At 42.0% G+C, this 25,125-nt stretch overlaps 1 protein-coding gene across 3 annotated transcripts in view; it reads right to left on the minus strand.

The window, feature by feature from the left end:
* Positions 1-25,125, minus strand: part of LOC122932433 (cytochrome P450 4F22) — a 100,235-nt gene that overhangs the window by 35,182 nt on the left and 39,928 nt on the right. Inside the window, exons 2-4 of one of the 3 annotated variants that reach the window (XM_044286826.1) lie at positions 18,654-18,881; positions 12,331-12,475; positions 2,839-2,892 (exon numbers count right to left, since the gene is read on the minus strand). In XM_044286826.1, the coding sequence (XP_044142761.1) occupies positions 2,839-2,892; positions 12,331-12,475; positions 18,654-18,875 (421 nt within the window). In that variant the 5' untranslated portion in view covers positions 18,876-18,881. Of the gene's footprint in view, positions 1-2,838; positions 2,893-4,759; positions 4,905-12,330; positions 12,476-18,653; positions 18,882-21,595; positions 21,643-25,125 lie in introns of those variants that run through there. The other 2 variants (XM_044286827.1, XM_044286825.1) reach the window with 2 other exon arrangements.

The raw sequence follows: 25,125 nt of genomic DNA on the forward strand, positions 1-25,125 counted from the left end.
AATACGCCTAATTTAGGTGTATTTCAGATTAATAGATGACCCCCAAAGAATTGTAATTCTAGAACTCTGCCAAAGCAATTGATACAAAACATACATTGGGGTTCTAGGGTTGCTCATCTGCATTTAGTCAGCAAGTAGGCCGCACTGCCATTGCAATCTGTGTGCAGGTAAGACACCATCAGGAGGAATGTCTGTTTGCCATGACAATTAGAAACACGTCAATTTCTGTTGACCTCCTGACCTTTTCCTGAGTAGCCATCTGATCATGTGTTATGTATCTACACTCTGCCTCTTGTCTAGCCTTTGGCTTGTTGCCTTGACCTTTGGCTGAAATTTGACCTCTGACCTCTCCTGTTTGTCTCTCTAGTTTGACCTCTGGCTGGGACTTCTGATTCTTCTCCCCTGTGCTGACACAAATACTGATCTGTTTGTGTGATTTATTCTTCCTTCCCCAGCAGATTCTGCCATGGGTTTTCTTCTATGTCTACACTAATGTTGCCTGTGAGACCCCACCTCGTACAGACTTTGCTTGTACTCCATCTTCTCTAGTACAGTTTGCTCTGCTGTGCACAATCTCATCCCTGATATCTCAGACACTAAAAGAAGAGATGGGGAGGACTGATAAAGAATATGACTTCAGCTGTGAGTTTACAGCAATCAGGGGCAGTGTGCTGTCAGATCTATGTATGAAGCAGCATCACAGCGAGCTATGTAAAGGAGTTGCACATTCTCTACAGTAGCACAATAGTAGGACATTTTTAATCTAGAAAGTTGTCTTTAGCAGGCTGATGCGCTGATGCACTTTGATCTAGAGATCTGGCTGAAGGTCTCCGAGATATTTACAGGCCATGTCAGGCCTCATTAGCATTTTCTAGTCATGCTCTATATAATAAAGTTGCTTTTCATCTTTCTACTAAGGGGCACACTTTTGCCACACTTGCAGTTGCCATTGGCAACGTGTTGCTTGTTGGCTGGTGTGTGCACTTCCCCTTTTAGTGGTATCCTCCCTCTGTCTAGTGCTGAAAGGGTTAACTCCCTGACTGGGTGTGGCCACTAGGGTTTTATCCCCTGTGGCTCCCTGGCTGGAGTCAGTTGTACTTCAGCTGTCGTTGGTGCTGGAGCTCTGCTCCAGTCCAGGGTGTTCTATCTGCCTAGTCCTTAAGGGACACCTTGTAGGACATTGATGTCATCTGCAATGTAATTCCTTTGTACTTATGCACGGGTTCCAGTCGTGGTCGCTGCTGCAGGTAAGTGTGTTTCTGGCGTTCTTACCTGCCGACTCCTTTGCTGCATATGGTCTTTTCCTTTCCCTGCTGCTAGGCAATTTGAGACTCCTGTTCATCCATGTCTGGGAAGAACAGGTCGTCTCTTCCCTGCTCTTATGTGAGGGATTATCAGGGCGACTCAGGTCCAAAGGTATCCTGGTGTAAGCCGTCCTACCATCCAGGTCCGCTCATATGGTGAGGAGTTAGGGTGACGATTAGGGATGCTTTAGGAGGTGACCTGTTCCCTGATTTCGGCATCCTGGCCTAGCTGCTTCCCCTTTATACCTGACATTGTACGGTGGGGGGTTTTCCCCACTCCCCACCGTGACACTCGCTCAGCCGGCAAGTACAGACTGAACAGGATCAGCAACACAAGTACAGGAGGCGGGCAAACTACATAATGGAGGGAAGTCTGGGGGCAAAGTTAACTTGTGTGGGGGCAAAATTACTTGGTGGGGGGCAAATTACATATTGGAGGGAAGTGTGGGGGGTAAACAACATAATGTGGGGCAGTGTGGGGGGCAAATTAGTGTCCGGCAGTGTGGGGGACAAATTACATAATGTGGGGCAGTGTGGGGGGCAAATTACTTAATGTCAGGCAGTGTGGGGGCAAATTACATAATGTGAGCCAGTGTGGGGGGCAAATTACTTAATGTCAGGCAGTGTGGGGGCAAATTACATAATGTGAGCCAGTGTGGGGGGCAAATTACTTAATGTGGGGCATTGTGGGGGGCAAATTACATAATGTGGGGCAGTGTGGGGGACAAATTACATAATGTGGGGCAGTGTGGGGGGGGGGAATTATGTAATGCGAGGCAGTGAGGGGGGCATATTAGTGGCTCAGTGTAGGGGGCAGTATTACTAATGAAGGCATTCTAGAAGGGAATTACTATTGGTGGGACTATGAGGAGCACTATTTCTATGGGGGCACTATTATTTCTTCAGGATAGTATTTGTGGTATTGGGGCCGGGGCACAGCGAGCAGCAGGATAACACTGTGGGGACTCCAAGTTGGGGGATGATGATAGAAAAGTGAGACGAGGCGGCTGAGAGAAGTGTCCGGACCGAATGGAGAAGATGATGACAGAAAAGATCTACATTGGAGGAGACATCACCTGGAGGCCCTGGATGTGAGAGTTACGTGCTGCTGTATATGTGCAATGCTTCTATTTTATGTTTTGCATACGAGAAAATTTTACAATTAAAATGTTTTAATTAAATGTTCTATTTTACCATTTTTATTATTTGGGGAGGGGGGATTGTAACGGGACTGCTGTAGAATATCTAAAATTAGCTTGTCAAGTAAAATGTTGCATGCAACAATTATTAAATAGGTGTCCGACAAAAAAGGGACGGTCAAAAGGCGTGGTCAAAGGGTGGAGTCAAGGGGCGGCAAAATTATCTTTTGCCTAGGGTGGCAAAAATCCTTGCACCAGCCCTGGGTAAATATGATCCTTTTGGTAGGGGAGGCAGGCTGTCAGCACCTGCTAGAAATTATGTATTCCCAGACAACCCCTTTAACTTTATGAATCAAAATGAATCAACCTTATGAAAAACAAAAAATATAACTTACCCAACCATGGTTCAAGAAAGCCATAAAATAATTTATCTTTAGGTGCAATGGAAGCTGTGAACAGAAAAAAAATCTAATTACTAGAGCAAAATAAAACTGCAATCCACATATATTATAGTGAATATTTGTGCTGTACATGTGAGGGATGTTGAAGTTAAGAAAAAGTGAATAAAGAAAATTGTGTAGTATGTGACATGATAAGGCTCCTTTCACATCACCGTTTCTCCTTTCCGTTCTCCGGCTTCGTTGACGGATTCTGCAGATAACTGAGCGTAACGGAGCCTAAAGACCCCATAGACTATAATGGGGTCCTTTTGGTGTCCGCTCAGAACATGATTTTTGAGCGGAGACGAAAGTCATGCATGATGTGAAAGGAGCCTAATTGTGAGGGAGAAGTAACTGTGTCTATAATTGTACAATATGTTCTTCTTTTTTTAAAGATTTGCCTTTTTGTGTGTCCAGGTCCAGTTCATGCTCTTTGTAGAAAGGACCAGTCATGATGGGTATAATGTATATGGTAGTGTTATTTTAAATGTGAGCCAAGAGTAATACAAAGTATGAGGAGACATTTATAAGCATGGTATAGGACACAATACAGGAGAAACAAAAACACACAAATACAACTTTGAAGAACAAAAGGCAACATAAACAGTTGCAAATTATATTGCCATAGCACAGGGCAACATCACAAGCTATCATAGTCAAAGCACTGCCTCATCTCCCTCTACCCACAGGTGCTGTATGACAGCTTATAACCCCAAGAACAAGAGGATTGGGCATGTTGAAGTCTAGCTGTCTGATCCTTCTCTCCACCAGCTGCTGCCTCGGAGGAAAGCTCATTTGGGATGAAAGGTTGCATGTGTGAATAAAGCCGTTCATTAATTGTACAGCTGCTTCAACTTCTAATTGTAGGACAATTGGGAGATTTCCATAAACATTAGATGGTCTACTAATTCTACTAAAGTCAACCAGTCTGGCCAACATTAATGCGTATGGCCTGCATAAGATATAATGTGGCCATACACACTAGATAGGATGATGGTTGAATAACCATTGAATAAACAATCGTCTGGTCACTGATCCTTAGGCCAACAGAGCCATACACATTTAAGTCAATATTGGCTTTTTATTACATTGTACAAACTTCCCATACATGTTCACTACACTGGGAGAAGGATGAATAATCTTCCTGGGAATGTCCTTTGAATGTTCTTTAACGTAAACATCATTTGTGGAGGAATGACTGTTTTGCAATCAGACTGCTAAAACTATTGCTTATTGTTAAATTTCCCCCTATGAACAATCGGTTTGGTGGAAGTCATCTGTTTTAGACAGATATGTAGGCTGACTTAATAGGACACTTTATTTTAAATGTTCTTTTTTATATTTTATGTGATCATGTTTATTAAAATTGAGTATATGGTTTTATAGATATAATTTTTTTTAAATCACTCCACGTATTCTTTGGCATAGTACAGCCCAAATGGAAAACAACAACAAAAAAAAAAGATTTCCATGAATACTGTAGAGGGAAGTCAATATTCGCATAATATTGGTGATTAATATTCTCCCTTTACAAATACTGAGTTTAAAAAATTCCTCAGAATTTTTTTTATTGAATATATATTGTATATATTTAATTTGAACTGTATTCATAATACTTTTTGTGGGATAATCCCTTTATCCCTTTAACAGGATGTACATGACCAATAGATGTTTTGAATATAAACCCTACATCTCAAACACAAGCAAAACCCATTAGATATTATGGGAGTGATCACAACAAGTATTTTAATATTCAATAGCTAATGCTGTACATTAACATGAAGGTTTGTGGAAATACCTCTTTTATCCGCACATGTAAAGCAAAGCATACACATTCTTGAAGCTGAGAGCAGGAGCTTTAGAAAGAATAGACTACCTGGAAGCTGAAGTACAGGCTTAATGTAACTAGGATTGAAAAGCCTTACGATGGGATAATAAAGACTAAACCACCAGGAACAGCCATAGATGTACTGCTTCACCAACTCGTTTACCACCAGTAATCCTTCTTCTGTGTTCCTAATCTAGAGTGATGGGAAGTCACAGTCAGATAGTTGGACACATATGGTATTTGCTATCTGGAACCAATCAACCAGAAGGCCAACAAAGATAAGAAAACTTGGTGGAATGGTGTTATGTCAGAGCTCCAGAGTTACGTAAAGTTGTGATGGATGGCGGCAATATTAATGTATCTAATTATATCTCATGCTTCAGATTACCAAGATAAAAACCTAAAATCAAGCAATGCAGGTAACAGATCCCATACCTGAACATGAGTTGAAGTTGCAACATACAGTATACTGTAGATACTAGATGTAATTGTAAGATATATATCTTATAGAAATACATTTTGAACATATTTCCATGAGAGTAATTATAAAAGAAATACTGTACAATCTAATAATGAATGTACCAATTTTGCAAAGCAGGCTACAAATGCACCATGATCGATCCATAGTAAATGAAAATGACCAACTTTTTACAGACTGAAAATGGCTGCATTTCAGCTATGTATATGTTCATCTGGTTCTGTTCTTTGCTTAGTGCACAAATTTATGCTGATACAAAACGTGCAAGCCTTAAACATTGTAAAGGGAAAGGTTTGGGTTACTTCCAATAGTTTCCATAATGTTGGAAGATCTGTGTGAGCAATAACAAGCCCTACCAGTATAAAACCAGTTGTCATTACCAACATTGTCTGACAATATTTCGGTTTGCAAAAAACAGATCCACAAAATACTGTTAGCTTCTGTATGCACTCCGTATTTTTCTCACTCCTATCAATAAAAAGGACTATTCTAGTCTGCAAATACGGACAAGAATAAGTTCTTTAATTTATGTAGCGGCCGTGTGGATCCGCAAAAAAACAAAACAAAAAAAAACGTGCACATGGTCACGTACAAATGAATGGATCTATTCATAAAAAATGCGGATACCACACTGAAGAAAACTACAGTGGTGTGCATGTGGCCTAAGCCATAGAATAGAAAAAACAGATCCTTGATGAAAATTGCATCCATTTGTGCACATTTTAAATGCATTAGTTTTCCTGTAGCTTTACTGTAAATGTATCACAACAGGGAATATTCATTTTCAATGGCTATTACAGATGCTTTGATGTGGTATCTGATTTACAGTTGTCCCAAAGAGTGAAACATAGTCATTGTGCTGTTTGTTAACATAATGTGTTATACACTAAACATGAACCAAAGAAAGCTAAGAAGAGAGTTGTCCCAGGATATTAGAAAGAAAATTCTAGACAAACATGTTAAAGGTAAAGGCTATAAGACCATCTCCGAACAGCTTGAAGTTCCTGTTACTACAATTTCACATGTTATTCAAATGTTTAAGGTCTATAGGACTGTAGCCAACCTCCCTGAACATGGCCATAAGAGGAAAATTGATAGCAAATTGAAGAGATAAATTATATGAATGGTAACCAAAGAGCCTGGAATAACTTCCAAAGTGATTAGAGGTGAACTCCTACGTTGCTGTCTTATCCAAAATGGACTAAATGAAAGACGACAGAGGAAGAAACTACTGTTGAAAGCAAATTGTAAAAAAGAAAATGCATATTGAAAAGCCTCAAAGCTTCTGGGAGAATGTCATTTGGACAAATGAAACAAAACTGGAGCTTTTTGGCAAGTCACATGCATCTGGCATAGGATGTCTTGAATCTATGCAGGGTAAGATGAAATCTCAAGACTATCAAGGCATTCTGGGGATCGAAATGTGCTGCCAAGTGTGAGAAAGATTGGTCGCAAGTCGTGGGTTCTCCAACAGGATAATGACTCAAAACACACAGCTAAAAACATCCAAAAATGGCTAAGAGCAAAGTGCTGAAGTGGCCTTCTATGAGCCCTGATCTAAATTCAATTGAACATGTCTGGAAGGAGCTGAACTATGCAGTCTGGAGAAAGCATCCTTCAAACCTGAGACAGCTGGAGCAGTTTGCTCACGAGGAGTGGGCCAGAATTCCAGTGGACAGGTGCAGAAGTTTCATTGAGAGTTAGAGAAATCGTTTGATTGCAGTAATTGCCTCAAAAGGTTGTGCAATAAAATATTAGGGGTACCATCATTTTTATCCAGGCCAGTTTCATTGGTTTGCTTTATAATTTTTTCTGTTGAACCATAATTCAACAGCAATGTCTGGTTTTCATTTGTTAATTTTCGGCACATTTTTATTTATTACTAGCAGAATCTATTGCATTTAATGTTTGTGCATGTCATTAAAAGATATCGACAGTATCCACTATAACAGTAACATCTACAGTACTCCACCCCTTTACCAGTGACCTCCACAGCACCCTGCCCCTTTACCAGTGACCTCCACAACGGCCGCCCCTTCATTAGTGACCTCCACAATACCCCATCTCCTTAAGAGTGATTTCCACAACACCCTGTCCCCTTAACAGTGACCTCCACAGCAGCCTGCCCCTAGGGTGGCCAGAGGTCCGGTTTTAGGCCGGACAGTTCGGCTTTCAGACTTCCTATCCTCCGTCTGGCGCAGGGACTGGACGGACACAGGGATGTTCTTTTGAACAGCTCACTCTCAGACAGCAGCACTGTGCTGTCTGTGCATGAGCTTGAGGGAGAAAGTCACCCTTCCTTGATCCCCTGCAGCTGACAAAAGTAGATTTTTACCTTCATTTTTTCAATCCCTGATGGCTGCGAAGTGGGAGGGGGCATGGCTTAGCGGGACCTGGAGGCGGGGGTTTTAAGTCCATCTTTTGAGGGTGGCCTGAATGGCCACCCTACCTGCCCCCTGAACTGTCACCTCCACAGCACTCCGCTCCCTTAACAGTGTCATCCACAGCGCCCTGCCACTTTAAAGTTAACCTGCAGCAGTGAAAAAAAATGGCTGGGTTGTTATGGAAACCTGGTGTAAAACTGTGTGTATGTGAAGACTAAGGACCTGCGAGCTTCTATTGGCTGATAAGGGACATGTGACCAAGTGTCTGGCAGTTGGGATATGAAGAGAAAGACTTGCAGGCTTGTATTGGCTAATGTAGGTCATGTGATGTGCCATATTTGCATTTTTTGGGAATATCTCAGGAACGGTACGTCCTAGAGAGCTGTGACCCCCACAGGATTTCTTTCCAGGTAGCAAGGGATACGTATACCAAGTTTCATTGCAATTGATGGTTGCATTTTTGAGTGATTGCGGAACATACACACACACACATACATACAGTCATGTGAAAAAATTAGGACACCCTTTGAAAGCATGTGGTTTTTTGTAACATTTTTAATAAAAGGTTATTTCATCTCCGTTTCAACAATACAGAGAGATTAAAGTAATCCAACTAAACAAAGAAAACTGAAGAAAAGTCTTTTCAAGATCTTCTGTAAATGTCATTCTACAAAAATGCCTATTCTAACTGAGGAAAAAGATAGGACACCCTCACATGTATTCCCTCTTAAATTGGCTCAGATCTCACACAGGTATATCACACCAGGTGCACATAATTAGTAGATCGTTACTCTGCATGTTGAATGAGGCTTGCCCTATTTAAACCTCAGACATTTAGTTTGGTGTGCTCCTGACTGTTGAAGTGAGAGTGAGCACCATGGTGAGAGCAAAAGAGCTGTCAGAGGACTTCAGAAAAAAGATTGTAGCAGCCTATGAGTCTGGGAAGGGATTTAAAAAGATCTCAAAAGATTTTGAAATCAGCCATTCCACTGTCCGGAAGATAGTCTACAAGTGGAGGGCTTTCAAAACAACTGCCAACATGCCCAGGACTGGTCGCCCCAGAAAGTTCACCCCAAGAGCAGACCGCAAGATGCTAAAAGAGGTCTCCAAAAACCCTAAAGTGTCATCTCGAGAACTACAGCAGGCTCTGGCTACTGTTGATGTAGAAGTACATGCCTCTACAATCAGAAAGAGACTGTACAAGTTTAACTTGCATGGGAGGTGTGCAAGGAGGAAACCTTTGCTTTCCAAGAGAAACATCGAGGCCAGACTGACATTTGCCAGAGATAAAGTTGACAAAGACCAGGACTTCTGGAATAATGTTCTTTGGACAGATGAGTCCAAAATTGAATTATTTGGACACAACAGCAGAGGACATGTTTGGCGTAAACCAAACACAGCATTCCAAGAAAAGAACCTCATACCAACTGTGAAGCATGGAGGTGGAAGTGTCATGGTTTGGGGCTGCTTTGCTGCAGCAGGACCTGGTCAGCTCACCATCATAGAATCCACGATGAATTCTACTGTGTATCAGAAGGTGCTTGAAGAACATGTGAGACCATCAGTTAGAAAATTAAAGCTGAAGCGGAACTGGACCATGCAACATGACAATGACCCAAAACATACTAGTAAATCAACCAAAGATTGGCTGAAAAAGAAGAAATGGAGAGTCCTGGAATGGCCAAGTCAAAGTCCAGATTTGAATCCCATTGAGATGCTGTGGGGTGACTTGAAAAGGGCTGTACGTGCAAGAAACCCCTCAAACATCTCACAGCTGAAAAAGTTCTGCATTGAGGAGTGGGGTAAAATTTCCTCAGACCGATGTCGAAGACTGGTAGATGGCTACAAGAACCGTCTCACTGCAGTTATTTCAGCCAAAGGAGGTAACACTCGCTATTAGGGGCAAGGGTGTCCTATCTTTTTCCTCAGTTAGAATAGGCATTTTTGGAGAATGACATTTACAGAAGATCTTGAAAAGACTTTTCTTCAAGTATGTCATGAATGAATGGTCTGGGTCCTCCAAAATGTGAGATGCTTTTTTGTAGGATTTGAGTTCACATCTGCGTTGAGTTTTCCATAATTTTGAGCATCAATTGTGCTCAATTTGCATCAGTTTTGTTAGACATTAGTTATTTTTTTGACGGGAATAAATGCCCTGCGTGAAGGACTTTTTCTCCCGTCAAAAATAACTGATGCCTGACGGAACTGACAAAATCTGATGCAAACTGAGCACAACTGATTCCCAAAATAACATATCCGATTTTCTTTTCTTTTTTTCTCAGTTTTTCTGGCGGATCAGAAGAACAGAAAGCTCAACACAGATGTGAATTCGGTCTAACAGATAAGATTCCTGCGACACTTTTTTTCTATTCCCCAATCTTGTGTGTGTGTGTATATATATATATATATATATATATAATGTGGAAGGCAAATAGATTGTGTGAGGGGAGGCCCGTAGCCAAGGACGCACTGCTCATCGTATTTCCGGCCAGGTTCTCTTCCGGTTCGGTCATCTTCGGCAGCAGACAAGCGCAGCTGCAGCGTCAGCACCATTCAGGCTTCACGCTCCGGCTGCAGCTCCAGCTCTGAATTTCTCCCGCCACAAAACGTCCGACCAAGGTGACATGGTATTAGGTGGGGGGGGGGGGGTGGCGGGGGGGGATGCGATACAGGGCACAGGGGAGTCTTTGTTACGCATCAAACATGAGTGCTGCGGTCACGTATTTACCGCCAGGATCTTGCGAACTAACAGCCGATTCATCTCAGCCGCCGCCTCTGCTTCTCCTCAGGGTAAATGTCAGGTCGCGGAGTCTGTCATGCTCCATCACCTGTGGGTGCAGCCATGCTGCATGCGCCCTCCCTGGTCAGCATGTGGCCGACTGTCTAGGTGTACTTGGAGACTGGGGTTCTTGTGCTGGGGCCACAGTCACGCGGGTGCCTGGCAGGGCAGTGTCTATAGAACCGCCCAGTGCATCCAGTCTAAGGGTTCCTGATGCAGAGTGGTCGACAATGTGTCCTAACCATGCCACTTTTAAAATTTGAGTTTTTTAAATATAAATTTGATTATCCGCCTATTTTCCACGATTTGTGACATTTTAACGCCAACAGCACTGAAATGTGACCTTTTTAAACCGAAAGGTGCCATTTCAGCCACCCCTGCCAGATCACATTTTCGGCTTTTAAAGGGAACCTGTCACCGGGATTTTGTGTATAGAGCTGAGGACATAGGTTGCTAGATGGCCGCTAGCACATCTGCAATACCCAGTCCCCATAGCTCTGTGTGCTTTTATTGTGTAAAAAAAACTATTTGATACATATGCAAATTAACCTGAGATGAGTCCTGTCCCTGACTCATCTCACATACAGGACTCATCTCAGGTTAATTTGCATATGTATCAAATCGTTTTTTTTACACAATAAAAGCACACAGAGCTATGGGGACTGGGTATTGCGGATGTGCTAGCGGGGATCTAGCAACCCATGTCCTCAGCTCTATACACAAAATCCCGGTGACAGGTTCCCTTTAAATTATATTTGCCACTTTTAAAGCATATTTGTGACATTTCTAGTGGTAAATTGCAGCTTTTGTCTCAGACTTGGGACTTCTTTGCTATTGTTTTGTTTTTGTTAAATCTGAGTTTACTAACAGAACCCTGCTGATAAAAATAAATGCATCCTGTTTTAATACTTACCTGTCACTTGTTCCCACCACAAGTTAGTTTTTCTTTTCATAAATGCGTCTTTTTGACAAAAAGTTGCATCTTTATGCCTTAAAGGGACACTGACAGGCCGAATAAGCATAATTAGCTGTACATATGCATGCACAGGTCTTCTAATGTGCATTAAAAACATATAAGTCTAACCCCTGTCCACCTTATGAAGACTGTAAAATGATGTTTTATAACCTGATAGAATTGCTCGTCTTTCTGCCCAAGGGGCGGCGTTTCAGCTTTACTTCTGCCCAGGCAGCCGCCCCCCAACCGCCATTCTGAAGCACCGCCCAGCTCGTCAATATTCACTTCGCTGGGCGGCTTCTGCGCTGCTGAGAAAAGTGTCCGGCGCAGGCGCAAAACGCAGAGGCTGAAGCGGCCTCAAAGAAGCAGAGGGGACGCAGCCGCGATGTGATCCCGGCCAGTGAGGGTGTCGGGCGCCGGATCTCGGAACGTCGGGGACAGTAGAAGCCGCCCAGCGAAGTGAATATTGATGAGCTGGGCAGCGCTTCAGAACGGCAGTTGGGGGGAGGCTGCCTGGGCAGAAGTGAAGCAGAAACGCCGCCCCTTGGGCAGAAAGACGAGCAATTCTATCAGGTAATAAAACATCATTTTACAGTATTCATAAGGTGGACAGGGGTTAGACTTATATGTTTTTATTACACAATAGAAGACCTCTGCATACATATATACAGCTAATTATGCTTATTCGGCCTGTCAGTGTCCCTTTAAATTAAGCTTTTTACACAAAACACCACCACAAAAGCTGGCTTAATTGTCTGCAACAATCTGAATAATTTCTGACGATAAGAGAATGATAAATGAGGTGTAATATGCACCAATTTGATAGCCGCGCCAACTTTGACATTTATGACTCATTTCTGGCGTCATGCATTCTTAATGGTGAAAATTCTTGGGAAAAGAGTTTATATATTTGGCACAAATCAAAACACCATTCTTTTTGAGGCATTTTACGCCATAATTCTGATGCAACATGCTTAGTATATGTCCCCTTGTGTGTTTCTTCGAAGGCCCCTAATACAGTACCTGAAGCTGCAACAACAGGTTTGATGGTGTCTGGATGAATGAGTGATATTAAAGGGATGACTGGTCCCATCCATGTCTTCATATAGTGGGTAAACTTGCTGACTTGCTTGCTGATTTCCTGCATTCCCTCTTCATTTGGTAAAAACTACAAGTAATGATAGGCATAATGCAAAGTTACACTGCAGCAAGAGGCGGAAGTTGGTTAGGACTGAAGCATACAGAAAGCATTAGGAAAGTAACAAACAGAAACCATGTGCAACTTTGTGGCTTCTGTGCAAGAGCACTGAAAGCGTATTCCCAGTTATTTCTTTAGTATCTTGCAGAACTATAGCACATCTAGGGTTGCCATATTAAAATGCCAAAATTTGTATTTCAAACCAGCACCTGGATCTGAATACTTTTGTAACTGCATATAACTAATAAATTTAGTATAGCCCCTGTGCTATTCAATAAAATATATATGTATATCACCCCCTGCTGTTTGTTCTTTTGCTTATTTCTCTGTATGCCTTGCTGAGGTGGTCACACATGCTCAGTCCCATCCTTCAACTTTCACCAACTATATCTACTGTTAGAATTTGTGCCACTAAGGCTCCATTCACACGTCCATATAATGGGTCCGCATCCGTTACGCTAATTGCGGAACGGGTGCGGACCCATTTATTCTCTATGGGGACGGAATGGATGCGGAGAGCACACTATATGCTGTCCGCATCCGCATTTCTGGAGCGCGCTGCCGATCTTCTGCGGTTCCGGAAAAAAATAGAACATGTCCTATTCATGTCCGGAAGACAAGAATAGGCATTTCTATGGTGGTACCGGCCGGGTGTATTGCGGATCCGCAATTTGCGAATCCACAATGCACTACAATGCACTATGGACATCTCGCCCCTTTCACACGGGCGAGATTTCAGAGCGGGTGCAATGCGTGAGGTGAATGCATTGCACCCGCACCGAATCGGGACCCATTCAATTCTATGGGGCTGTGCAAGTGAGCGTTGGTTTTCACGCATCACTTGCATTGCATTAATGTTCTATATTCAGCGTTTTTGACGCAACGCAAGCCCCATAGAAATGAATGGGGCTGCGTGAAAATCGCAAGCATCCGCAAGCAAGTGCGGAAGTTGTGCGATTTTCATGCACGGTTGCTAGGAGACGATCGGGATGGAGACCCAATCATTATTATTTTCCCTTATAACATGGTTATAAGGGAAAATAATAGCATTCTTAATACAGAATGAATAGTACATACAATAGGATTTTAGGGGTTAAAAAAAATAAAAAATGTTTTAACTCAACTTAATCCACTTGCTCACGCAGCCCAGCTTCTCTTCTGTCTTCATCTTTGCTGTGCACAGGAAAAGGACCTTTGATGACGTCACTGCGCTCATCACATGGTCCATCACATGATCCATCACCATTGTGATGGATCATGTGATGGACCATGTGATGAGCACAGTGACGTCTTCAAAGGCCCTTTTCCTCAAAGAAGAAGACAGAAGAGAAGCCGGGCTGCGCAAGCAAGTGGATTAAGGTGAGTTAAATTATTATTATTATTATTATTTTAACCCCTCCAGCCCTATTGTACTATGCATTCTGTATTTAGAATGCTATTATTTTCCCTTATAACCATGTTATAAGGGAAAATAATACAGTCTATACAACACCGAACCCAAACCCGAACTTTTGTGAAGAAGTTCGGGTTTGGGTACCAAACATGCCGATTTTTCTCACGCCCGTTCAAAACGCATTACAATGTTTTGCACTCACGCAGAAAAATCACGCATGCTCCCACAACGCACCCGCATCTTTTTCCGCAACGCCTGTGTGAAACCATCCTAAGGGTGCATTCACATGACCGTATTTTGAGCCCGTGTCCGATCTGCGTTTTTTGCGGCTTGCACGTGGACCCATTCATTTCTATCAGTCTGCAAAAATCTGTGTGCTTTCTGCATCTGTGGGGCCAAGATGCAAATTATACATGGGTAAATGTGGACTGTCATGTGGATGTGCCTTTCTTATTGTAAGTCTGCCTATCAGTGTACTCATCCAAGTAGGTATAAAAAGAACTAAATTGTGACTATACATGACAACAGTGCAGAGAGAATGGAACTGTCTATGACACCATGGACCTCATTTACCAAAACAGTTTCTTGTTGCTGAAAGCAACCAATCACAATGCATATTTTATTTTTCCAGCGCACTTAGGGAAAAGAAAGACTAGCTATGATTGGCTGCTATGAGCAACTAGGACAGTTTTTCTGCTAAGGCTACTTTCACACTGCCGTTTTGGCTTTCCGTTTGTAAAATCCGTTCAGGGATCTCACAAGTGGTCCAGAGCGGATCAGCTTTGCCCTAATGCATTCTGAATGGAAAAGGATCCGCTCAGAATGCATCAGTTTAGCTCAGTTTGGCTCCGTTCCACCTCCATTCCGCTTTTGAGGCGGACACCAGCGTTTTGGTGTCCGTCTGACGAAACTGAGCCAAACGGATCTGTTCTGGCACACAATGTAAGTCAATGGGGACGGATCCGTTTTCACGGACACAATCTGGCAAAATAGAAAAAGGATCATTTCCCCATTGACTTTTAATGGTGTTCAAGACGGATCCGTTTTGGCAATGTTAAAGATAATACAAACGGATCCGTTCTTAACGGATGCATGCGGTTGTATTATCGGTGCGGATCCGTCTGTGCTGATCCATGACGGAAATGCACCAAATGGCAGTGTGAAAGTAGCCTAAGACAGTTTTGATAAGGCCTCCTGCACACGACCATATGGCTTTATCAGTGTTTTGCAGTTTGTTTTTTTACGGATCCGTAGACGGAAAAAAAAAACGGACATGTGAAAGAGGCCTAAGTGTTCCAAAGTAGCCTTCAAAATTACTCTGTTACTTTCTGTTCAACCTCACAAACTACTGCTTTAACACGTAAAATATTTTGCAGACAAATAGAAAATATACATTTATTGGCACATGAGTTACATTATTATTTGGGGTGAGATGCAGTATTAGCACATTTACACAAGCACAAATATATAGCATGATCTGCACATTGCCTTCACATGACTGGCTTTTTTTAGAAAGCAATATTAATATAAAGCAGAACTGCAGCTTCAGCAAGATCTGAATGTTATTCCTATGCAGAAGGGCGCTTGAAAGCAGAAATAGAAGGCATCTAATAATAATGGTTACCAGTATGGGACTGTTGGGAGAGCTGAAGGGGATTGGTCAGGGGCATGAATACTGATCTTAAGCAGCCTATATGCTTAAAGTGTGACTGGTGTTTTGGGTTTAAAGAGTCTTCTATCGCAGCTGTAACTGAGCACAAGAAGAGTCTGTCATCAGTTTTCAGTGTTTTACTGAGCACTAAAGATGCCTGTGTGTAACCTTTCAGATAGGCAGGAGACCGCGGTGGTGACAATAGGTGGCTGCATGTTACACCCAGGCATCTTCAGCACTCAGTAGAACTGAAGACTGAAGACAGATTCTCCTTAGTAACGCTGTTACAGCTTTGCTAAGAAGACTCTTTACACCCTGTTTTCTAGTAGAAAGTATAATACAAAAATGTTTAACACCACTGTCCTTACACTATATTAAAAATAAACCAAAACAACAGTTACGCTAAGATTTTTATTGGCCACGGCCGCGATATCGTTCATAGGCAACAAAGGTGACTTGGTAAAAATAAACTGACTTCCTGGGGCTTGAGCAAGGTGAAAAAAATGGTCTGCTAAATTTTCATCCAATCATGCCATACACTTACTTTTAGACAACTGAAATTATTACATTTTCCACCCTGGTCGATCACACTTCCAGCCGACCGAAATCTACCGTTGGCCATCAGGAACGATGGTTGGCCAAAATAACCAAAACCGTACATTTTGGCCAACTATTATCTTATGTGTATGAATTATTTGGTGGGTTCAGGAGCACTAACAAGCTTGTATTCGATAGACATCTTATTCTCCTTGGACTAGCATACCTAAAGTGTTTTTTTGGGGAATAATTAGCTAATAACTGAAGGCCTGCATGGCCTATTGAAAAATGCATACTTACCTGTTCCCCTCTGCTCTGGTCTTGAGTGCTGACTCTTGCGCCTCAATCTTTTGGTCGCAGCTTGTTTACTTCCAGCTCACAGATGGATATGGTTACCTGCATCACTGCAGCTGATGACTTCGTTAAGTGGTGACATGTTGCTTGGGGACACGTCACCACTGAAGCCAGTCATTGACTGCAGTGGCACACATGACTACATCCATGCCCCAGCTGGAAGAAATCAAGATGGAGGGATGAGAGTCACCACTCAGGACCAGAGCAGCGGAGAACAGATGCAAATGAATCTTTTAATAGGCAAAGCAGGCTAGGGGCCTTCATTTAATAGTTAATTATTCCCTTATAATTATGTCTTAATTACACAAATTGTAGGATAACATTAGAATTATAGCTACAAAAAAGACAAATGAAAAGCACAGGATTAGACTCATAATATATAACCTGCCAGCATGAACAACCAAAATGAGCATTAGGCTCCTGATTCATACATAGTAAATTGAGGGTAAAAAAAGGTGTTCCTCTGATCCAGTAGATTTTCTTTTTTACCGGAAACATACATGAGACCTTGAGAAAGAAGCCTGCGGTTTGAAGAATAGATGATTTCCTCTCCCACATGTCCATGCCAGTTTAGAGTTTACATGGATACATCTCTGCCCCAAGTGGCCGCAGATCCCACACCGCGCCAAGAAGGGACATGTCCCATGGTCATGTCTTTAAACTGCGGGCCTGCGAACTGTAGAGCTGCCTCTCATTGAAAACGATAAAAGGAACACACTACATGGCCCCCTCCAGAATTTTGACGTGTTGTGGCACCAAAATTCTGACAGCCATGTGAATGTCAATGTTGAAACATAACGTAATGACGCAAGCGTCAAGAAATGAGAAGCAACTCATTGCACCAGTTGGCGTTAAATAACTTTGAAAGATAATCGCCCATGCAGTAATTATCTAATAGGAGGTTCATAATTATTTGCTTAGTTAAATCCAGGTGGGAAAGGCAGTGTAGTTTGGCCAGCCATATATTAATTATGTAGCTCTCAGCCAGGAATTACAGAACCTAGATCAAAAACCTAAATTGCATGCCTAAAGTTTTGAAGAGGGAAAAGGAAAGGATACACTGTGTTTTATGCAGAATCCTCCATCGTTGCACCTACACTGCCTGCCTTGCACTCAGACCAACATTCAACACCAAGGGCACCCTAACTACAACCATGTAGGAGTCCCAACACCAGGGTGAGCCGCGTGGGAAGAAAGGGTGCATCCTCCTATCACTGCACGACTCTAAGGTATTGGTGTGAGGATTGTCACAGTGATCTTTGTATACAACCATCCTTGCCAGAGTAACAACCAGAGTAACAACCACCCTCATCTGCTGCCCGGCCCTCCTGGACTGCCACTGCACCTGCTGCGCAACCACAACACGACCATGCTGTGTGGTTGCACCCTTGTACAAAAATGTACAGCATGCAAAATGTACACACATACAGCTATGTAGTACATACTTTATACATACACAGCTATGCAGCACACATTATACAGCACACAGGCAGGCCCGTCTCATTCATCATTTTCTACGCCTGGTTTAGGCATAGAAAATGGTCTAAATGTAAGACAGTTAGGAAGCTGTCTTACATTTAGGAGCGGTGGTGGATATGCCGAAGTTATGTAGTGGCCTGCATAACTGTGGCAGATCCACCGCCAGCGCAGGGCCTTACTAAGTCAGGGCCTTTTCATAAAAGATATAGGGGCACATTTACCGGTCTACATCTTTTATAAAAATAACATTTATCAACTCTGTTACCCACTGAATTGTCTTCCTGGTCTTACTCTTCCTAGTAGGACCTTTCATTTTCCCGCTGACTCCTACCATAGTGACATTATTAAAAGTCTTTTAGCTACACTAAGCCAGATGCCTCCTGGGGACCTTCAGCATGAGGAGGTCTGTATTTCTCACAACCCTTTCTTTGAGCTGAATGATCACTTACCGTCCTCTTCTGCCTGAACTGATCACACAGATTGGTGTCGGACAGGGACAGAGAGAAGTGTATAGACTCATAGATCTCCGATCATGCATTGGGCAAAGCACTGTAGGAGGCTTTGTCGGATCATTAAGGAAGCATTTAGAGGTGTCTGGCACTGATGGACCACCCTGACTATGGACAATAAGACTCAGACACTTATAGTATGCGACTTATAGTTGGAAGAATACAGCATGTTTGCTTTCATGATCTTTTAGTTTGTTGAGATACCTTTATTTTTTTTGAGCTTACCAGTCCTAGGTGTCCAAAAATCCAGCTGCGCCTTGGAGGCTCTGGAAAACAGCGTAATCTTTTGGCATTTGCAGAATATTCGTGAATGTACAGCATAATCTTTATAAGAGCACGAACAATGATGCCAACAAAGAGCAGAAGTAAAGCAGTAACTGCATAGGTCCTGAAGGGTGTGTGCTCTAAATTGAGCACATCCAGCAGATGATCCACTATGGGCAGCATCCTGATCTAAAAAAGAAGGACACAGCAGTAATTAGTAGATAAAAAAAACATTTTATGCTTTAGAAATAACAACTAATACTGTACATATTGGGGGCCATTTACTAAAGACGGGTGTTTCACATGCTAGTGAAAACCACGCTGGATGAAGATCTGACCAATTTATCAAGAGGAGCACATCTCTTAATAAATTTGTCATATCTTTTGCTGTCCATGTGTCAGAACTGAAACCTACTCCAATCAGGAGCTGGAGCATTCTGAAAATATACATGTTGTTAAATAAGTTGAGTCAAGGAGGTCCTGCTGCTGACCACCTCCTCTTGCTGGAAAACTGGCGTACAGTTGTAATAAACAGGGGCGCACCGCCAAGGAGGAAATGTGAGACGACTGCCTCAGGAGGTACAACCTAGAGAAAAGTAAGGGCGGCGGCAGGGCCATGGGCAATGAGCGCTACCATTGAGGCAGTGCTCATCTCTTGATATTCAACTGTATCGCTGTGCTTAGGCAGCATACCATTAGGCCTTTATAAGGGAGTCATTATTATAACTGGGGGGGCACTATGGGGACATTGGTTCTACTGGGGACACTAAAAAGGGGCATTTTTTGTACTGCCACACATTATAAGCGGGAATTTTTTAACTGGCACACATAATGGGGCATTTTTGTACTGGCACACATAATGGGGCATTTTTGTACTGGCACACATATTGGGGCATTTTTGTATTTGCACACATAATGGGACATTTTTGTACTGGCGCACATAATGGGGCATTTTTGTACTGGCACTCATTATAAGGCGGTATATGAGAACATGATTACTAGAATGGGCACTATGGGGGCATTATTACTTTTAGGGCACAATGGGGGCATTATTACTATCGGGGGCACTGTTAACACTAAGGGCACTCTGGCAGAGAATTATTACTGTTGATGGGACTTGGCAGCAATATTACTGTGGGAACACATTGGCACATTATCAGCTTAGCACAATTATTTTTGGGGGCACTATGTTTACAACACTATTAGTGACAGGCTGGGTGCAGTTATCTTTGAGGGCACTGTGTGTCAAAAATTATTGAAGGGGGCACTATCTGTTAAATACTAGTATTTTCAGGGGTATTTTCTGTTTCTGCAGTATGGAGCACAGTATTAGGGGTGGCAAGATAGGGTGTTCAGATGGTGGGGAGGATTATGGAAAAGTAGGAAACTAATATGTCTGTGTGTCAAACTCTGCAGAGACAAGAAATGGCTAAAAGAAATCATCATTGCGGTATAGTGTGAATGGAGAAGATAAAGAAAGAGAACGTCTACATCAGAGGAGACAACACTGAATGAAAGAGTTATACAGTACTGTATTATCCTGTATGTTTTGTAGAGCTGTATGTAATGTATGTCTTTAACAGTAGGGTTAGAAGGAAGGGGTTAGGTTAAGAATTTGGCATGGGGGGCCGTCATTTCAATTTTTGCCTCAGGCAGCAGAAAGGCTAGGTGCACCCCTGGTCATAACCTCAATTTGTGTATCTATCTAGCTATTTATACTGTGTGAATATATGGTTATACACTGAATTCAGATTTCATTAGTGAAAAAGTTATTTTTTTGTAAATTCTTTATTTTTGAGAGAATTTTCATAGATAAAAGAACAATGATACATACACTCTTGTACTAATACAGAATTACTATAAAAGAATACAAGAAAATATTTCCAACATCTCATATTAAGGCACACATTGTGACTGCAGGCAGTTTATACAAGAATAGTCCTATCCTATGGATGTGAGAATAAAGGCCAATATAGACATAACCAGTATAGTTATTACAAGTCAGCGATGTAGTTGTATCTCTTGTAGTATTTATATATAGACAGTATAAGAATACATTTAAATGAGATCACACTTTTATGGTGGATGTCATGTTAGAGGCTTCTAAGAGAATCATGTATCAAGAAAGCAAGAAGAAATAAGGTAGTATAAGTTGAAACAGAAACAAAACAAGAACCAGGGTCATCAAATAGCATCTAAGGCCTTTCCTATAGAGGGCTATAATCATATCTGTTGTTCACTGGAAGGGTGAACAATTCGATAAGTTACGGGTTAGTGTTATTTGACAAATATGGGCACTGTATAGTGAGTTACGAAGGTAAAAGTGATTAACGCCTTGGGCGCTGATAAATGTATGTAGGTAGAAGTAAATGTAAAATAGTCATAAATAAGGAATACAATGAATCTGAGTCATCTGTATTTTTGGGGACAATCTTAGGTTTGTATTTCTATTTTATAAAAATCTAACCAAGGTTGCCACGTTGCTAAAAAAGCTCTTCTGCAACCTCTGTCCCATCCCACCATTTCTTCCATGAGACAAATTTGGTGAACTCTGTCCACCCACTCCCCTAGGGTAGGGGGTTCTAAATCCCGCCATTTGGTGGGTATGATATATTTTGCAGCTGCGATCAAGTGTGTAATTAGGCAGTTGGCTTTGGGTTTGAAATCTTTCTGCGGATTCCACAACAGAACAAGTTCCGGTGTGAGGGTTAAGTGCCTCTTCAACACTTTTCCAGAACACCTTGATTTTATTACATAGCCACCAAATGTGAGACATAGTTCCTGACTCATTCATGCACCTCCAGCACTCATCAGTAGGGGCGAGTTTAATGCTATGGAGAAAGCTAGGAGTCCTGTACCATCTTGAGATAATCTTGTATGAGTTTTCTTGTAGGCAGACACACCTAGAAAAACCATGTGAATGTCTAAGTATAAAGCTGCTATCTTCATCTGACAAGGATATCTGAAGTTCCCTTTCCCACATCCGAAGAAAATATGATCTAGTAGAAGAGAGGCCAAAAGTTAATTGAGAGTATAGATGAGATAACATCTTGGGCGGGGGAGAGGGAAGTAAAGTATAATTTTCTACCCATGTTGGATCTGGAAGATTTGCAAAAAGTTTCTTACATTTTCTACATGTGAGGCTGATATCTAGATCAACAAGGTCTGATCTTATATGTTTAGGAATATGCATTAAAGCATTCTGAAGGAATTCAGATATGTCTGTGGCTTTTTTAAATTCAGAGATTTTAATATTAGAGAGACAGAGCCAAGATTTATGGAATCCACTTATCTTTGGATTAAGGAAAAACGGGAGCACTGATAAAGAGGCTAAAGGGGATAATAAGTTAGCTGAGAGATTTAAGTCACTAGTTCCCACACAGTATTGTAGCATGCACCGGGTGATGTCACTAAGCGGATTTATTTTGCTAAGTGAAGGGGCTTTAACCCATAGAAGGTGTATGTTTTCTTCTCCCATTAAGGCCTTCTCTAAGTCAGCGTATAGAGAGTTATTGTTAGATCTAGCTAGGTCTATCCACCTTTCTAGTTGGATGGCATGCAAATAGGTTTTGATGTCTGGCAATGATAGACCTCCTCTTTTATTTTTCCTTATAATAAGGGAATAGGCCAAACGTGGCTTTTTATTTTGCCAGAGGTAAGTTGTGAAGAGACTTATGAGATCTGATAGGTATTTATTAGAGAGCTGGACAGGGAGGCATCTCAGTGTGTACAGTATTTGAGGTAATACGTATGTGGTGAGCAGATTTTTCCTGCCAATCCAGGAAAGGAAAGGGAGTTTAATTGAGTTCAGAAAGGATTTTACTTTGGAGAAAAGTGGTATATAGTTGAGCCTAAAAAGGTTTTTTGGATTCGCTGGTAACATAATACCTAGGTGTTTGATAGCTTCCGTTGGCCACTGGAATGAAGTGGAAGACTTAATCTCCGCCATGTGTTGTGTGTTGGCTGAGATATTCAATATCTCTGATTTGTCATAATTAACTTTGAAATTTGAGATTTCTCCATAATCCGTCAAAATCTTCAAAATTTCCGGGATAGCTTCTTTGGGATTAGTTATAAATAATAATAAATCGTCGGCAAAAGCTGCTAGAGAGTGAGTCCTCCCCTTGACTTGCAAACCTCTAATCACCTCAGAAGATCTGATTTTGCTTAGAAGCAATTCCAGAGTTAAGATGAATAAGGTCGGGGACAAAGGGCAGCCTTGTCTCATCCCATTTAATATACTAAATGGTGGAGACAATGTGCCATTAACTAAGACTCTGGCTGATGGGTTACGGTATAATGAGAAAACTGCAGTTATAAGCATTGGTGGGAAGCCAAAGTGTCGCAAAGCACCCTCCATAAAAGCCCAGTTGACCCTATCAAAGGCTTTTTCTGCGTCCGTTACCAAAAGTGTTAAGGGGGCGTTATGTTCTTTTGCGTAGTAAATAGCATGTAGGACTCTACTTACATTATGTTTACCCTCCCTGCCCTTGACAAAGCCAATCTGCTCTTCATTTATTAATTTAGGGAGGAGCCTTGCGACACGATGGCTTAACAGCTTAGCCCAAAGCTTAACATCTACGTTAAGTAGTGAGATTGGTCTATAGCTACTACATTTGGTGGGATCCTTCCCTTCTTTGGGGATAATTGAAATATGGGCAATAAGCGATTGTGGGGGGAGTGAGCCTCCCTTTAGTAGGAAGTTACACATACTTGTAAATTGCGGGATGAGAGATTTCTGGAATTTCCTGTAATAAATGACAGGGAGTCCGTCTGGGCCTGGGCATTTCCCGGGGGGGGGGGGGACACTCGCGAGTACCTCTGTTACCTCGTTTACAGTTATCGGTGAGAGCAATGCATTCCTATCAATTTCAGTTAGTTTTGGGACATGAACCGACTTAAGAAATGAATTTATTTTTTCGGTCAATTGGGAAGGGTCAATTTGTTTTAAATTGTATAGCTAAAAAGGTTTAAACATTTAGACATACAAAAATGGATGCATGAGCACAACATACATTAAAGGGAACCTAAACCTTTGTTGAAACCATGATTGTGCAGCAGCGGTTCTCAAAGCACTTTGCACTGTTGGGTTTCATCAGCTCAGTTTCCAGCATACGGAGCACGGATCCACAGAAAATATATGGGATCCATGCTCATATGCTGCAGGAACCAAGTAGAACAGATGAAACCCAATAGTGCAAAGTGCTCTGAAAAATGCTGCTGCACGATCCTGGTATCACCAAAGATTTAGGTCCCCTTTAAAGAGCTCCTCCCATCAAAAAGTCAGAACTCTGCAACGATTCTCCTTTTGATCTGTGAATACCTATAGGAGAACATACACTCACCTAAAGAATTATTAGGAACACCTGTTCTATTTCTCATTAATGCGATTATCTAGTCTAGTGTTTCCCAACCAGTGTGCCTCCAGCTGTTGCAAAACCACAACTCCCAGCATGCCCGCACAGACAAAGGCTGTCCAGGCATGCTGGGAGTTGTAGTTTTGCAACAGCTGGAGGCACACTGGTTGAGAAACACTGAGTCAACCAATCACATGGCAGTTGCTTCAATGCATGTAGGGTTGTGGTCCTGGTCAAGACAATCTCCTGAACTCCAAACTGAATGTCAGAATGGGAAAGAAAGGTGGGCTACAACAGCAGAAGACCCCACCGGGTACCACTGATCTCCACTACAATTAGGAAAAAGAGGCTACAATTTGCATAAGCTCACCAAAATTAGACTGTTGAAGACGGGGAAAATGTTGCCTGGTCTGATGAGTCTCGATTTCTGTTGAGACATTCTAGGCCCCTTAATGCCAATTGGCCATCGTTTAAATGCCACGGGCTACCTGAGCATTGTTTCTGACCATGTCCATCCTTTCATGACCACCATGTTCCCATCCTCTGATGGCTACTTCCAGCAGGATAATGCAACATGTCACAAAGCTCGAATCATTTCAAATTGGTTTCTTTCTTGAACATGACAATGAGTTCACTGTACCAAAATGGCCCCCACAGTCACCAGATCTCAACCCAATAGAGCATCTTTGGGATGTGGTGGAAAGGGAGCTTCGTGCCCTGGATGTGCATCCTCAAATCTCTATCAACTGCAAGATGCTATCCTATCAATATGGGCCAACATTTCTAAAGAATGCTATCAGCCTAAACTGATGGATCCGGTTTTAAGCAAAAATATGGACAAAAATAAGGACAAGATCAAAGGAAGAAATGTGTTTGCTCGATCTCTCCAAATAATTTTACACTGACAGGTGTACAAAAGGGGAGAGGACACAAATTTTTATTTTGAAGCCAAAAATATTTATGGTGTTACACTCATTGACAAAGAAATAATGCACCAAGTAGGAGTTTTTAGAATCAAATGAAACTTTCTATTTCTGAATGTAATGATGATATACTGTATGTAAGTGATTACAATA

Source organism: Bufo gargarizans, chromosome 3 (genome assembly GCF_014858855.1).
Source record: "Bufo gargarizans isolate SCDJY-AF-19 chromosome 3, ASM1485885v1, whole genome shotgun sequence".
Taxonomy (NCBI): domain Eukaryota; kingdom Metazoa; phylum Chordata; class Amphibia; order Anura; family Bufonidae; genus Bufo; species Bufo gargarizans.